Source organism: Podarcis bocagei (genome assembly GCF_964188305.1).
Source record: "Podarcis bocagei genome assembly, chromosome: 7".
Taxonomy (NCBI): Eukaryota; Metazoa; Chordata; class Lepidosauria; order Squamata; family Lacertidae; genus Podarcis; species Podarcis bocagei.
The window spans coordinates 10,442,924-10,460,204 of NC_138132.1; the positions used below are offsets into that span (position 1 = coordinate 10,442,924).

General features: G+C 51.6%; 1 protein-coding gene across 2 annotated transcripts; it reads right to left on the bottom strand.

Annotated features, from left to right (window-relative positions):
* Positions 1-1,640: 1,640 nt before the first annotated feature.
* Positions 1,641-16,846, bottom strand: TOMM40 (translocase of outer mitochondrial membrane 40). 2 transcript variants are annotated; one of them, XM_081202108.1, is made up of 10 exons: positions 16,715-16,846; positions 13,681-13,894; positions 9,942-10,009; positions 8,877-8,969; positions 8,122-8,223; positions 7,363-7,468; positions 7,104-7,226; positions 5,007-5,083; positions 4,783-4,885; positions 1,641-3,018 (listed from the first exon to the last, which is right to left on the bottom strand). In XM_081202108.1, exons 2-10 carry the CDS (start codon positions 13,883-13,885, stop codon positions 2,879-2,881), a joined length of 1,017 nt encoding a protein of 338 aa, XP_081058234.1. In that variant the 5' UTR covers positions 13,886-13,894; positions 16,715-16,846; the 3' UTR covers positions 1,641-2,878. The 2 variants fall into 2 exon arrangements, with proteins under 2 accessions (XP_081058234.1, XP_081058233.1); XM_081202107.1 differs by lacking the exon at positions 16,715-16,846 and adding an exon at positions 15,363-15,416.
* Between the last annotated feature and the right edge of the window lie 435 nt (positions 16,847-17,281).

Here is a 17,281-nt window from a genome sequence, read left to right on the forward strand (position 1 = left end):
TGGGGAACCTGTGACCCTGCAGATGTTGGGGAGCCAAAAACTGGCATCAGCTGCAGACAGCACGTCCCATGGCCTGGCCTGGGGGCATGCTATGTTGGCAATACCTGCATTAAACTTAAAGGTAAAGGGACCCCTGACCATTAGGTCCAGTCGTGGCAGACTTTGTGGTTGCGACGCCCATCTCGCTTTATTGGCCGAGGGAGCCGACGTACAGCTTCCGGGTCATGTGGCCAGCATGACTAAGCCGCTTCTGGCGAACCAGAGCAGCACACGGAAACGCCGTTTACCTTCCCGCTGGAGTGGTACCTATTTATCTACTTGCACTTTGAGGTGCTTTCGAACTGCTAGGTTGGCAGGAGCAGGGACCGAGTAACGAAAGCTCACCCGTCGCGGGGATTCAAACCGCCGACCTTCAGATCGGCAAGTCCTAGGCTCTGTGGTTTAACCCATAGCGCCACCCGCATCCCTTCATTCAACTTAGAATAAACTAAACGAATACACACTTTGCTGCTCAGCACACTGGCAAGGAAACAAAGCAGAGACTGGCTTCAGTGATACTTGCAAAGCAGCACACGTATTTTGTTTTATCAAAACAAACAACAAGTTTCTTCTTGGCTCCATTGGTTTGGAGGAAACAATCCACCAATGTTAGTTCGCATGTATCATGGAGCCAGCCTCTGGTTCATCTCCTCTCTGGTGTGCTGCAGGAAGGAGCAACAAAGTATACCCTCACTTTTAAACCAAGTTATTTTATATGGTTAAAGAATGACATGCAAACAAGGCCACGGAAGGGAGCTTGTGGAATTCCCATAACCTCTATAGTTTTTGTTCTCACGACAAGCCTGCAAGGTAGGTTGGGACAGGCTCAGCTTAAGGGCAAGCAGAGAATTTTGTTGGCCGAGTGGGTGGGTATGTGAGCCCAGGTCAAAGTTGATTTATCTGTCCACTGCACTCCCACCAACTGACTTCCTGGCAGGGATGCACACTGACTGGGGACTTTCTAGAGCCCAGCTCAGGCCATGGTCACTGGACTCCACCACTGCCAATTCACAGGACTTATCATGGAAGCACACCAAGTGAGCACCAAAAAGCCTCAGTCGTGGATCTTCAACAGCTCCCTCCTCAATAGTACTAATAATAATTTATTATTTATACCCCGCCCATCTGGCTGGGTTTCCCCAGCCACTCTGGGCAGCTTCCAACAGAACACTAAAATACAATAACCTATTAAACATTAAAAGCTTTCCTAAACAGGGCTGCCTTCAGATGTCTTCTAAACGTTTGGTAGTTGTTGTTCTCTTTGACATCTGGTGGGAGGGCGTTCCACAGGGCGGGTGCCACTACCGAGAAGGCCCTCTGCCTGGTTCCCTGTAACTTGGCTTCTCGCAGTGAGGGAACCGCCAGAAGGCCCTCGGAGCTGGACCTCAGCGTCTGGGCAGAACAATGGGGGTGGAGACGCTCCTTCAAGTATACTGGACCAAGGCCGTTTAGGGCTTTAAAGGTCAGCACCAACACTTTGAATTGTGCTCGGAAACGTACTGGGAGCCAGTGTAGGTCTTTCAAGACCGGTGTTATGTGGTCTATGAGATCGAAAAGGGGGGGGGGAGGAAAAGGAAGACAAGCAGGAAAAGTGGCTGATGTTGGTTTTTTTGTTTTTTGTTTTAATAGGAACCAGATATTCCCAACTTCGCAGTGGAGGGAGGCAGCTTTTGCCTTGCAGATTCTTCTTCTTCTTCTTCTGTAAAAGATCCTCTCATTCCCATTAACTTATAAACATGATTTACACTCAGTCTCTGGCGGCAGGAGGGGAGGAGGGCATGCAGAGATTTTCCCCGCCACCTCCGCAGAGGGCAGCAGCGGGAGGCACGTGGGGCAGGCGTCTTTCTCTCTCTCTTGCTATGGTCCCGTGGAGCTTCTCCGCGCAGAGGAGGCAAGGTTTGGGATGGCGAGGGGCGAGCGGCGCCGTGACATCCAGCAGACGCAGAAGCCATCATAGGGCATTCTTCTTGCAAAACCCTTGATGGCAGGTGGAGAGGTGGAGGTGTAGGGGGGGAGGGGGGGAGACTGAATGAGAAGCAGAAGGCAGCAGAACAAAAATGAAATCCTGGACTTTTAGGAGACTCGATTTGGTGGCGTGGAATAATGCTAATAATAAAAAAGGGGGACAGCTTGTGAGTTCCCAAACATTCCCCAGACACACTGCAGAAAAGTCTGAGGGAGTCCTGGCGGTGGGTTTTTAAAAGCCCTGAAGGCTAAAGACTAGGATACACTGACATTTTTTTTATATAAAAAAATCTTCAAAAGTCCTGCCTCTGCGCTTCCAGGCTTGGGGGGCGGGGGGGTCAGGAAGAATTCTCAGAATAGAAAGGAAAAGCAGGGAAGGCAAAGGGGGAGAGAACCATCGCAAAGCACCCCGTCCTGGGTGCAGGAACCGTTGTGCCCCCCTCTTGCCGCGCCAGCAGCCGCAGATCCCCTTAGAAAGAAGAAGAGGCCTTCCCCCCCATCCCCGAAGCAGCACCCCCCTCTAGTGGCAGCAGGCAGGCAGAGCAGCGATTGCAGCTGCTTATGTCACGGGCGCCTTTGGCTCTTGCAAAAAAACCGTACCTTGGGGGCAGAAGCCCAGAGGGGGAGCAGGGAAGAAGCCCCCCAAGCCCCATGCAGACCCCTGCCCCCAAGTTCCCTGAGAACCAGCTAGCTGCACCCTGACGCGTCCTGCTCCATCCCCTCGCGCCCATGCTCCCCGGGCCCCCCACGCCCACACCACGGAGGCGACCCCTAGCCGAAGGAGGATGCAGGTGGCGGGGCAAAGTGGGTGCGAGCTGCACTGAATCGGTGGGGGTTGGAGGAGGAGGAGGAGGAGGAGGAAGGGCTGGCGGGCTTAGCCAATGGTCAGGCCGAAACCACACTGGAATTTGTTCTTGCGGTGGTTGAGGAAGGCGCCCATCGCCAACGTGAGGGGCAGGGGGAGGAGCTTCTTCTCCAGGGCTGCTCCTACGATCCAGTTGCTGTCGACAGAGCCTGAAGGGAGAAGGGGGAAAGCCGTGGTCAGAAGCGGTGGAGGCTGGCCGGCAGAACGAGGCAGGCCTAAACTGTATTTTGTCTGCGTGGAATCGTGTGTCCCTCCCTCTCTGGCATCATGTTAATACATTAATTTGCATTCAGAGGCTGCCTGGGGTCCTTTCTGCCCAGAGCCGTGCCATAATAATAATTTGTTTATTTATACCCCACCCATCTGGGTAGGTTTCCCCAGCCACTCTGGGAGGATCCCAACAGAATATGATAAAACATCAAATATTAAAAACCTCCCTAAACAGGGCTGCCTTCAGAAGTCTTCTAAAAATCGTATACAGTCATACTTTGGGTTACAGACACTTCAGGTTGCGGTTTTTTTGGGTATGGACAAGCCAAAACCCGGAAGTACCGGAACGGGTTACTTCTGGGTTTCAGCGGTTGCACAAGCGCTAAATCGCACTTTGCACATGCACAGAAGCGTCAAATCGCAAGCCGCGTGTGCGCAGACGCAGCGTTGCGGATTGCGAACATGCCTCCCGCATGGATCACATTTGCAACCAGAGCGTCCACTGTAATTGTTTATCTCCTTCACATCCGATGGGAGGGTGTTTCACAGGGCGGGTGCCACTACCAAGAAGGCCCTCTGCCTGGTTCCCTGTAACTTGGCTTCTCGCAGGGAGGGAAGCGCCAGAAGGCCCTCGGAGCTGGACCTCAGTGTCCGGGCAGAACGATGGGGGTGGGCACGCTACTTCAGCCATCAGTGGACTAGGCCAGTCCCCTAAATTAAGAGTATTAAAGTGTGCACCTTTTCCTCCGACTTGTTCATATACATTCATTTTTATACCATCATATTCATCACTCTGGAGTCAGACGCCTCCTTCCCAAACCCTGGGAAGCTTCAGCCCGGCATAGGGAGAGAGGCATGATGCTCCGACTTGGTCCAAGAGCCTGTCACCTTCCCAAAGCCCAGCCCGCTTTGGGAAGGAAGCAGCAGGGCTCCAGCGTCCTGTCAGAGGCTGGGCATCTCCTTCCCAAAGCCTGGGAGGCTTCTGCCTGGCTTAGGAAGGAGGTGTAGTGCTCACGTGGGAAACATCAGCCCCCCAATCACTCTTGCAAGCTGGCGCCACTGGCCCCAACTGTTTCCCTACGAAAATTTTCACTGCACACCAGTTTCTGTCCATCTCTTTTGCTAGAAACAGAACTGAAAAAGTACAGGCGTATCTGGGTATTTGATGCCGACACCTATTTCTAGGTGTCCTTCCAAGGCCTCTGTCGGAATGAATGAATTTTACTATTACGGTCACAGACCAGTTCCGGGTCGCTTATAATATCAGGAAAATAATAAAACACAACAGGAATACATTGAATTGCAATTGGGTATAACAGAGACAATTCAGATATAGCAGCAGTTAAAATATATATTAAATCTTGCTCACTAAAATATAACCTACAATTATCATTTAAAACCTCTGTCGGCCTCTGTCGGAGAATCGCCTAAGGGTCCGTTGCAAATATACAGCAGAGGATGGGAAGAAAACCTTTGCTTCCAGTGACCATACGAGGCTCTGGCTTTTATTAGCTGCCCTGCTCAATTCACTAGCCAGCTCTGGGGGTTACCAGCTGCCACTGGTTCGGGCTGTGTGCATGCACACACCACAAATGCCACAGAGATCACACCTGAAACTCTCAAGAGGCAGGTCTCCCCACCACCTCTTGTTATCCCTGGGTGGAAACATGCGGTCTAAACTGGGATGGAGATGGATGCCGTACCTCTGAAAAGTAGGTTGGCTTTGGGGAGGTCCAGCTGGTAGCCAAACGTCACGCTCGTGTCCTGCATGCGGGTGCTGGCTTCAAACTCCACCCCCACTTGCAACTGGAAGGACACAGAAAGGGAGGAGGATGAGGAGGTGGTCCAAGGAAGGAAGACTTCGTGGCAAGAGGTATTTCCTTGCTTTATTCTTGGCCCCACAAACCATCTCCAAGCGGCCACTAACCTGATCGCTGGCTTTGTGGTAATACGTGGCGTGTGCTCCGGCCTGCCCTAGCGTCAGAGTCCCAATCCAGTTAGGTGCTGAGGGGGGGAAAGAGAGAAAGAATCGCTGAGAACCCAGGAACCCAGCCTCTCCTTCGGAAAACATCAGGCCTGTTCCTCCATGGATCTGTCACTGGTCCTTAGCAGCTGAAACAGCAGGAGTGGCAGGCCTGTGACGTCGTAGGTCAGCAAACTAAGGCCCGTGGGCTGGATCAGGTCCAATTGCCTTCTGGATCCAGCCCGTGGATGGTCCAGGAATCGCTGCGTGGATCGCCAGCCAGCACGCACGCTCTTTCCCTCTCCCTCACACGACAATGGCGGCACCTCCTCCCTCCCTCCCTCCTCCTGCTTTCTCCCTGCCCTGCCTAGAGGAGGAAGGGGGCTGGGCTTTGTTGGTGCCGGCAGCAGCAGCGCTCGAGCAGCCGCCATTTTAAGCAGCCCCTCTCCGGAGCCCTTTCACGTGCCGCTCATCATCCCACCGCCGTCAGCCTCTGCTGCTCACAAGACACAGGTAAGCAGCCACCGGAGCTCATCCCCCCCCCCAAAAAAAATATAGACTGGCCCCACACAAGGTCTGAGGGTCAGTGGATTGGCCCCCTGCTGAAAAATTTTGCTGTCCCCTGTCGTAGGTGCTGCTAGGACTCCAACACCAACTGGCCCCCAGCAGCATGGCCAACAGTCAAGAACGGGCATCTGGGTTGTGGTCTAGCAACACCCGGAGGGCCAGAGGTTCCCCACCTCCAAGCTACAGGGAGCCACAATAGAATTGTAAAGTTGGAAGGGACCCTGTGGATCTTCTAGTCCACCGTTTCCCAAACTTGTATGGGAAACACTGATCTAGTCCAACCCCCCTGCAATGAAGGAATACGCAGCTGTCCCATGCAGGGATTGAACCTGCAAACTCTGGCATTATCAGCCCCACGCTCTAACCAGAAAATAATGAGGAGCCCTCTTGCCTTATGGGCTTCCTGGCGGCGTTTGGTTTGCCACTGTTGGAAACAGGATACAAGACCTGGTGGGCAAGCAGAGTTCATCTGTCCTGGCCCCGCCCTGACCCACAGCAAGATTAAAGGCTTTGAGCATTAGGGGCCCCAACAAGGCAGAAAGGTGGCATTTCAAATACATGATGCAGCATATTATGTTTTTTAAGCAACTGCAACAAGGCCACAGAGAGCACCGTTTTCCTGCATTTGATCTCTCGGCATCATTCGTGTAATAACTCCAAGGAAAAGTGTGGTGGACATAGTTTGATTTTTATTTTCCAGTGCCCAGAATGTCAAAGGCTGAAGTCCTATGAGCTTTCCGGGTATAGGGCGGTATACAGTGGTGCCTCGCAAGACAAAAAGAATCCATCCTGTGATTCTCTTCGTCTAGCAGTTTTTTCATCTTGCGAAGCAAGCCCATTGAAGGATTAGCGAATTAGCGCTATTAGCGGCTTATCTGCTGATCGGATCAGCTGATAAGCGGATTAGAAAAGGGGGGGGGGAGGGGAAAAAACCAGCAGGAACTCGCAAGACATTGTCGTCTTGCGAAGCAAGCCCATAGGAAATTCGTTTTGCGAAGCACCTCCAAAACGGAAAACTCTTTCGTCTAGCGAGTTTTCCGTCTTGCGAGGCATTCATCTTGCGGGGCACCACTGTATAAATTCAATAAATGAGTAAAATAATTTTTTTAAAAGCTCCACAATAATCAAACGTGGCTTATCCCTTTAAGTAAACCTGCAAAGGCTTAGGTCTTCAAGCTAGCACTGGTCACCCCACCCCCAATCGCATGTTGCGAATCAGGAACGTTATCTTTTTTCTTTAAAGGAGTTGTAAATTGCAGCCTAATCCTTCCTGCCTGTTTTTTGAGAGACAACCCTAATCCTCTGTGTGTACACTGGTGCCGAGGAGAGCCAAGCAGTGAGATACGCAGAACACAGTTCAAATCGGCCCTAAATTCTGTATACCATTCCGCATCTGTGCTGCTTTTACGTATGAAACTGTTTTTACAGTGAAACTGCTTTGATATGCTTTGCGGGAACTGTTTCGCGGGCGGATCTGGCAGATTGTGTCGGTACCTGTATACTTCCCAGCAAGCGACATGACGGTTCCCTCCTCTCCCGGGCGGCGATGGTATACCAGCTCCCCACCCAGCGCCAGGCAAGGTGTGATGCTCTGTAGGTAATGCGCTACCAGGATCCCTGTGGGGTGGAGAGGAGAGGGGATTGGTCAGGACCTGACAGATAGAAATACAGCCACATGGATCACACCCACAAGACAGAGGGACCCACGCCAAAGGCCAGTCTAATGAGGAGAGGAGAATAGGAGCTTTCTCACCTGAACCCACTAAGATATCGGGGTTCCCTAGCGTGACGGCTGCAGTGAAGTCTGCGCCCCGGTATTCCCCATCCACCTGCCAGTTCACGAATTTTGATTGCTGCGTCTGGATGGCCGGGGGGAAGAGAAAAGAAACATTTATTTGGCACAAGGAATTTGACATGCAAGGGCCACACTGAACCACCACGTGCTGGGGCAAGAAGTCAGTTGCCGGTAGCCACTGTCAAGGCATTAAGAGATCTCAAGTACATGGCCTGGCCTTGCACGCAGATACACCTTCTCCGAGGAGACGCCGAGAGGCTGAATCGCTATCTAGTCATACAACAAGGAATCCCAGAGCCAATCCCTTTCCCCATCCTTGCAAATCCCCAAATCAAAGAGGGACCGTGGAGAGAGCAGACTAAGAGGGGGAGACGCTGCAATTAAAATATAAAAATAAAGTAAGAAAGTCTCCTCAACCAATCCTAAGCAATGGACAGGGATTATTAGTCCATTAGTCAGTTGGTAGTCGTAAATTAAATGGGAATCTAGTTTTGCAGTGCAGGGCACCTCCCTGGTCACCTGAAGGCAATTCTGCTCGCCGTAGGTGATCAGGAAAAGAGGGATATTTACAAGCCTCAATCACAGGCCAGCAACATACCCCGTGACCCAAAGGGCCCAGGGCATACTGCAAGGCCTGGATCGGCAAGAAGATGGCAGCAGCAGGAGGACCTGTGGGAAGGGAGAAGAGGAGGAGGAGCTCAGCCAACAACTCAGTACCTGGAAGGCCACCTTGGAGCGAACTTTGTTTGTGAGCTGGTGAATGATCTGTGCATTGAGGCTGCCGCTGTTGTCCATGTCCCCTACCAGAACGGGGAAGGCCTGAGACAGAGAGAGGAGCAAAGGCACGTTCAAAGGCTAACCAATAAGTAACTTGTTTAGGTAGATCACTTATGCCAAAACATTCGGGAACTAAGCTGTTTGAATTCTGTTCCAAGGTACAGTCTAAAGGGAGGCTATCATAATTACATGAAATACAACTCTGAGAACAAAGAAAAGTAGAAAGAATAAGAACAACAGGCACAAATTGTAGGGGGTTGGACTAGATGACCCGTAAGGTCCCTCCAACAATTCTATGATTCTATTATCAAGAACCCTCAAATTACCAATCAATGAGGACCCAAATACAACTATTTTAACTTGAGGTATACATTTTGTTTGATTTCATTTTGTTTCAACTTTATTTTATTAAAATATTTATAACCCGTTCTCTAACCTTGAGTAACAAAAGTTATGGCCAGAAGGATCTCAGATTCGTGTTTCTATGTCGTGTAAAAGTTGTTCGTGCTTTTGCACGCCATCCCAAAACCTTTTGCTGTGGGTGATTAAATGGTATTTTAAATAATTAAAATGGGAGAAAGTGGTCCTGACTGAGACAGATGAGAGACAGTCAGGATGACCCAATTATTCAGCTGCCTAATATGCACAGAAACAGCACCTATTGTTTCTCCCCACCACAATGCTTGCAAACTTACCTCTGTGGGGCTCAGCTGCTTTGTCCCTACATACGTCACCCCAAAGTGGTAATTGGAGTCGCCAACCGTACTGAGAGCCACCGTGTGATTGACCTGAAGAAGGCAACAAATGTGTGAAACAGCAACGTGAAACTAAGATGTAGGAACACAGCAAGCCAATGTATACCAGGTAAGTCAATCTAGCCCAACATTGACTACACTGACTGGTAGCAGCTCTCAAGTATTTCAGACAGGGGTCTCTCCCTAGTCCTATCTGTGGGTGCCAATAAATGAACCCGTGTCCTTCTGCATCCAAAGCAGATACTCTAGCACTGAGCCCTCGGCAACCGCTGGCCAGATCGCCTGTGGTGAGCAGTGACTGCTTCCAGGTGACCACACTTTGAAGCCATTCAGAGTGTTCTCTCTCTCTCTCCCTCATATATTTTAGGCTGAAGCATCACGAATACCAAGAACAGATAGGACTGGATAGGCAGTTAAATCAACATTTGCACAGATTAATGCAAAATATTGCTTGCAAAAATTACTAAGGGCTAAAAACAGGCTTGTGTGCTGCAAAGCATGGTTTACTGTTAAGGTAAAGGTAAAGGGACCCCTGACCATTAGGTCCAGTCGTGACCGACTGTGGGGTTGCGGCACTCATCTTGCTTTATTGGCCGAGGGAGCCGGCGTACAGCTGCCGGGTCATGTGGCCAGCATGACTAAGCTGCTTCTGGCGAACCAGAGCAGCGCACGGAAACGCCGTTTACCTTCCTGCCGGAGCGGTACCTATTTATCTACTTGCACTTTGACTTGCTTTCGAACTGCTAGGTTGGCAGGAGCAGGGACCGAGCAATGGGAGCTCACCCCGTCGCGGGGATTTGAACCGCCGACAATCTGATCGGCAAGTCCTAGGCTCTGTGCTTTAACCCACAGCGCCACCCACATCCCTGGTTTACTGTTACAATAGTTTTTATCCAACTCATTCGCTGAGTAAGCCCACTGAAATCAATACTCAGTTAGATGCAACCCAAAATCTCTAGAGTGACTCTCTCAAACTGCCTGCAAATTCAAAGGGGTCACTCTTACCTGGAAGTGGTTGCTGAGACCTTTGTTCACAGTCAATTTCACGCCCTCCATCTGGATGGGGAATAATTCTGAAACGGTGAGAAAAGAGGGTGTCAGATCATCACGTGGTCACATTTTGTCCTTCCAAGCTTCCCTTGCTCAAAACAAGAGCTATTAGGGCCTCTCCCAGAGAAGCCCAGTGTCTGATTACAGGAAATGTGTTCAAATTCCCACTTGGCCGCACTCTGGGCCTAGCCTACCTCTTATTGCGAGGCTAATGAAAGAGAACCCAGCAGCTGCATTCCTGAGCTGCTTGAATGAAAGGCAGGACATGCTACAGGCAATCGGGAGAAAGTGTCGAAGTGTTTTCCACATTGGGTGTCGGCATGAACAAGAAGGTAAAAACAAAAAGGGGTAAGCAGGCAGAGCCACGAGATCCAACCTTCAGGCCTCTGGCAGGAAACCTAAGAGAGCAAACAGCTTTTGGAAAACAGAAGGTCTGATCTGCACCAGCTTAAGTCTGGTCTAGTGTACAGAATGAATTGGTAGAATACGCTGCACCACTTCAGGCTGTGTCTCTCTGCATAAACTGCTATTTTTGAATGCTTTCCTTGCATTAAGGGGGAAGGGGGGAACCTCCTGCAAATTGAATAACGAAATTTGGGTAGCCTCCAGGTGTTATTGGACTGCAACTCCCATCATCCCTGACAACTGGCTATACTGGCTGGGCCTAATGGGAGTTGGAGGATACTACATTGGCTGTCCCTGAACTACAGTGATGCCTCGCAAGACGAAAATAATCCGTTCCGCGAGTCTCTTCGTCTAGCGGTCTTTTCGTCTTGCGAAGCACGGCTATTAGCGGCTTAGCAGATTAGCGCTATTAGCGGTTTAGCGGCTATTAAAGGCTTAGCGGCTAAAAGGCTATTAGCGACTTAGAAAAAGGGGGGAGCGAAAAAAATCACAAGACTCGCAAGATGTTTTCGTCTTGCGAAGCAAGCCCATAGGGAAATTCGTCTTGCGAAGTGCATCGAAAAACGGAAAACCCTTTCGTCTAGCGGGTTTTTCGCCTTGCGAGGCATTCGTCTTGCGGGGCACCACTGTAAATTATCATGGCAGGAAGAAAGGTTCCAAGCTAGCCCCACTCCCGGAATGTGCTCGTTTCTCGCTTGCAAGTTTTCCATGCAGGGGTACACACACACAAAGTGATTCCCACACACCCTCTAGCCCAGTCTGTGTTGCTCTAACCACCTCGTTCCACAGCATGGGTGAGACCAGGCCTTAGACTGTTTAAATGAAGAGTTGGCACTCGGCATGGAAGGAAGCAAGGGGACCATCAACATTCACACTACATAAATGAATGAAACTAGTACCGATACATTGTGCCTACTGTTAGCCTTTTTCACAAGAAGTCAAAAGGAAACGGTCTCCCTAACTCTGGGCTAGAATCATTTTTTTAAAAGCGCATGCGAAGATGGGAAGCAGATTCGGGAAAGTGACAGCCCCTCCGAAACCTTCTGCCTAAGGAATGGAATTTTATGGCCAAGCTATCCTTGGCCATATCACAAGTAATATGTTACGATATTGAAGCAATGCAGCCGCGAGCTGCTGGTAGCTTGAAAGCAAAACATAATGGGAATGTTGGGACTGTTCCGTGGGAAACAGAGGGACAGTCAATTCACAGTGCAGAGGGCACCGGAATTAGCTCAGAGTGTAATATGAGCTGGACAGGAAGTGTTTGTTTTCTCTCGACTGTCGGAGTTTGAAGAGAGCAGTCATGTTTTCTGTAACGCTGCAAAGACAGAAATAAAGGCATGTAAATACGTTTCTGTCTATCTCCTTCCCCTGCCCGGGGGGCGGGGGCAGGAAAGAGTGGTGTGTTCTTCTCACGCTGAGAAGGATCACCTATCGCGACCTCTGCCTGGATCTTGCCGGGAAAGCAGACAGGGAGGTCAACAGGAGACCAAGCCGGGTGCCTGGGAGAGTTGCCAGTTTCTCCTGATAAAGGCTTGATTTCCGACATCCTGTGCTAGGGAAGGGGAACCAAAGGCGCAGGGGCAAAATACAGCCTGTCTCTGGCCCCTGGAACAGTGATGCCCTCTCAAAAAGTGTCTGCAAGGTTTTTGGAATAATTATATGATAGCTATTTATATAAGTACTCTGCACAGCCGGAGGACATGACAGATTACAGGTGGAGGCCGTTTAGGCGTGTCCAATTGACGTGCAACTGCTGACATGCCGGTCTTTTTGATCTGGAAGAGGGCAGAACGGGGGTGGGATGGGGGGCAGGGCATGCTTATGCACACTCCATTGATGCGCACGGGGGCTGGGAACGGAACCCTTGCATGAAACGGTCACTGCCTGTACAGAGCCACGCTCCGGGGTCTGGTGTGACACCATAGCATATAGCAGCCTTGCTGAAGCCAAGCCTAGGCCTGGTCAGTGGCTGGATGGGAGATGGGAAAGGCACAGAAAGCCTCTACAATGCTCCGTCATGAAAGAAAGGCAAGAAATGAATGCAGGAGGTCTAATAAAAAGAATTAAGCATTTAGCACAAAATAAAGGATTGTTAAAAAGTGCAAAACGGCATGCCATCATTACCTTCACACTTATACGTATGTCACTTTAAGCTACTCAAGCTACCCCGCGCCATAATATCCTCAGAAAGACCCTACACGGTAGATTAGGATGGCACTGTAACTAGCCCAAGATCACCCAGGAAGTCTCACAGCTCAATGCGGATTTGAACCCTGGTCTCCCAGGTCTCAGTCCCACACACTAAACACTCTACTGCACAGATATACAACTGACAGCCAGCAAGGAATTTTCAGTCCTTCTTAGAAGAAGTTTACAAATAATGCCAGCGCTGCGATCCCCATATTGCACATTGAAATAAGGCAGGCATGGCTAAGGTCACGTGGTAAGTTCATGGCCACGGGTCAGCAAACTTTTTCAGCAGGGGGCCGGTCCACTGTCCCTCAGACCTTGTGGGGGGCCGGACTATATTTTTTGGGGGGAGGGGGGAAATGAACGAATTCCTATGCCCTACAAATAGCCCAGAGATGCATTTTAAATAAAAGGACACATTCTATTCATGTAAAAACATGCTGATTCCCAGACCATCTGCGGGCTGGATTTAGAAGGCGATTGGGCTGGATCCGGCCCCCGGGCCTTAGTCTGCCTACCCATGTTCATGGCCAAGGGGAGATTTGAACTGGTGTCTGCCTTGGCAGCTCCCTCTTAGCCACTGAGAAAAGATAACAGATCATGGTCTTTGCCCGCCTTCTGGCTAACCAAGTCTTTAGCACACATCGCTGCTAGGTTATTGTGAAAACATAGCAATGCAGCTTTTGCTTTCAGAAAAGAAACTGGGGTTCTCACTGATTTCATGGGAGCACTCTCAGAGCATGTCTTACTTCCATGCTCCCAGGATCCAATCCAAAGGCGCGTAACAGATCTGGGTCTGCTCAGTGCCTGGATGAAACACCACGTGGGAAGCCCTAAAGATACAGCTTTTATTTTACATGATGGAACATGGAATACGCATGAAATAAATAAAATTCAAGAGAGGATCCCAGAGTCTGCACAGACCAGAAACACGAGAGACATGCTCTAAACAGGCAACTTGCATGGCAAAATATGAACTCAATAAGCTGGAAATCTGACAACACGGAGAAACATGAGCTTCTTTTGTTTTAGGAGTACAAGAGTCCCGTGAGGTGGATGCTGCCTTCCTTTGCCGTGTGCTGGTGGAGCATTTTACCTTTGCATTTGCGGTGACACTCCTCGAAGGTGCCTGGGTTGGGAAGCTGGTCACACTTGTCTTCTGTGGCACGATCTGCTGCTGGGGGAACCAGCCCACTGACAGGGGGCATGGAGAATCCCGGTGGAACCGATACGAGGCCAGAACCCGGCCCTGGCACGGCAGCAGGGGGCGCTGGGGAGCTGGCAGCCAGGACATTACCCATGGCGAGGAGCTAGGGAGAAGGAAAGAACTGCTCAAGCGGAAGGTTTTGTTCAGGGCCTTCAGAAATGGCCATTCTTCAATGTGACAGCCTATGCTTTGCAATGAGCAAAGGTTGGAATATGGCCACCAATTCCTAGTATCAGGTTCAAAGAAGCAGACCGATGGCCTGGGTCAATCTGCTTCCGCTGGTTGCTGACCAATGGCAGGACTCATCAACAGAAGAGACAGAGCAGTATCCTGGCTTAATATAGGACAGGGTTGTAGCTCAGTGGTAAGCTACATGCTCCCCAGCATATCCAGGAAGCAGCGGGGGAAACTCCTGCCTGAAACCCTGGCAGATCTGATGTGCGTGTAGCTGTAGACCACTCTAAAAGACACACCAACATCACACTCGGAACAAGTCTAGAAACAATCTTCTCCATGCTTCCCCACTTCAGGCTCTGGGGCTACAGGCTATGTGGCTGTAGTACAACATCTGGGGACCCACAGTTGGGGGAAGGGAGGTTGAGGAGTGAGTGGAGAAAGATCAGCAGCACAACCCAGTATAAAGCTCTTATAACAATACAGCTCAATACAGTGGTACCTCGGGTTAAGTACTTAATTCGTTCCGGAGGTCTGTACTTAACCTGAAACTGTTCTTAACCTGAAGCACCACTTTAGTTAATGGGGCCTCCTGCTGCCGCTGCAGCACGATTTCTCTTCTCATCCTGAAGCAAAGTTCTTAACCTGAAGCACTATTTCTGGGTTAGCGGACTCTGTAACCTGAAGCGCATGTAACCTGAAGTACCACTGTACTGTGTACATTGACTCACAAAAGCTCTCCAGGGTTTCAGGCAGGGGGCATTGACAGCCCTACTAGGAGATGCAGATGACCAAAACTGGGACGTATGCCCTACCACTGAGCCCCCTTCTCCTAAAAAGGGAGCAGTTCTGAAGTAGCAGAGTATGCATGCCAAGAACCACCTGGCCTGAAATGCTTATACAGTAGAGTAAGAGCAAAAGAAGGGGAAGCTTGCGATATTCAAGACTGCTGTCCTGTGCAAGTGTTTGAGCTGACATTCCCAGTAGTGGTGCCTCGCAAGACGAAAAGAATCCGTTCTGTGATTCTCTTCGTCTAGCGGTTTTTTCGTCTTGCGAAGCAAGCCCATTGACGGATTAGCGGATTAGCGGCTTATCAGCTTATCGGATCAGCTGATAAGCGGCTTAACGGCTTAGAAAAAGGGGGGCGAACCCGCAAGACATTTTCGTCTTGCGAAGCAAGCCCGTAGGAGATTCGTTTTGCGAAGCACCTCCAAAACGGAAAACTCTTTCGTCTAGCGAGTTTTCCGTCTTGCGGGGCACCACTGTACTTGCAGTTAGGCTGCAGTCATAGGAAGGTGCCTTATACCAAGTGTGACCACGGGGATCCACCCAGTTCATACTGGATGACAGTGGCTCTCCAGGGTTTCAGAAGTGTGTGTGTTTTTCCCCAGCCGTACCTGCAGTTGCCGGGAGACTGAACCTGTCCCCTTCCACATCCAAAGCAGATACTCTAGCCACTGGGTAATCGCTCACCGGGTCACCTGTGGTGAGTGGTGAGCACTTCCAGGCAACCACGCAATGAAACATTTGTAAATTCAGAACTCCTCCCTTCTATCCTATTCCAAGCTGATGCTCCACAAAGCTGGCAACAGCCCTCTAAGTTTTCAGCCAGGGCGTGTGGGAATCTCTCCCGATCCTACCTAGAGTTTCCAGGAGACTGAACCTGTGCCCTTCGTCATCCAAAGCAGATGCTGTATTACTTAGTTAGCGCTCGCCAGATCACCATTGGTGCTCGTGGGGCACTTCCAGGTGGCCCTGCGATGAGGCTTTACCCAATTCAGAATTCTCCCCAGCATCTCCAGGAAGTGTGTGTGTGTGTGGGGGGGGGGGGGACTCCTGCCTGAAACCCTGGCAGATCTGATGTGCATGTAGCTGTAAGGCAAAGGGACCCCTGACCATTAGGTCCAGTCATGGCCGACTCGGGTTGCAGCGCTCATCTCGCTTTACTGGCTGAGGGAGCCGGCGTACAGCTCATGTGGCCAGCATGACTAAGCCGCTTCTGGCGAACCAGAGCAGCGCAAGGAAACGCCGTTTACCTTCCCACCGGAGTGGTACCTATTTATCTACTTGCACTTTGAGGTGCTTTCAAACTGCTAGGTGGGCAGGAGCAGGGACCGAGCAACGGGAGCTCACCCCGTGGCAGGGATTCGAACCGCCGACCTTCTGATCGGCAAGCCCTGCGTGTAGCTGTAGACCACTCTAAAAGACACACCAACATCGCACTCAGAACAAGTCTAGAAACAATCTTCTCCATGATCCCCCACTTCAGGCTATGGGGCTACAGGCTGCTGCACCACCAGGGGGCTCTCCGGAGTTTGAGGCAGGAGCTTTATACCTGGGGGGAGCGATGCTGCAGCTTGAACCTGGGACCTCCTGAGCGGAAGCCACATGCTCTGCCGACGAGCTGCGGCCATTCCCGTGAAAGCGGGAACCGGTGGCTTGGGCCGAGGGAGATCCTCTCGCAGCAGGAGGGATTCCCACCCCCTGGGCCCACCCCACCCCCCAGCAGCACCCCTGGGCCCTCCCCTCCCCCACCCTTGGGCCCACCCTCTCCCAGAGCTCCTCCCTCCCACTCCCCTCACTGCAGAGTCCATTTTGGTTCCCCCTCCTTCCCCCCTCGCGTGCCTGCCTCCCTCCCTGCCTGCATAGCTGCCCTGCCCTGCTTCTCCGCCCCGCGCGGCTTCCCCTCCCCTCCCGCCCCGCCGGAGCCCCTCCGGCCCCGGACTCTCCTGCCCCACTCCCAACTCACGCGGTGGCGGCGGCGGCAGGAAGAGCAGCAGCAGCAGCAGCAGAGAGAGCCGGAGCCGGGGGACACCCGAACCCGCCTGTCCACAAGCCCCGCCCCCCGGCGCCGCCATTGGCCAGCGCCGCCCGTGCTCGCCCTCCGCCGCGGCGCGACTGGCTGCTGCGCACACAAGCCTCGCCCCCTCAGGCAACCCCCCCCCTCGTGGCTCGCAGGCATGGCCGTGTCCCGCCGCTTCCGCTCCAAGCACGGACTCCCTATTGGTTGGGCTCGCCGTGCCGTCCGCCCCGATTGGGCCGGTTATGGGAATGAATCCGGGCTCCTCTCGGCCATTGGTCTCTCTTTCCGCGGGGCCGCCGCGTCCCCATTGGTTGTTTTTCGAACGGCGCTGGGGATAGGGTTCCCAGCCGCCTTGTCACTGGCTGCTTTTCTTAATGGAGAGGCGGAGCGACCCCCGCTAAGCCAGCAAGGTCAGCTGCGGAGAACAGGAGCAAGGTCAGGTGGCCACAGAGCTGAAGGGGCAAGAGTGGCCCGCAAAAAAACCATAGAGTTTGATAGGTGGGAGAAAATAAA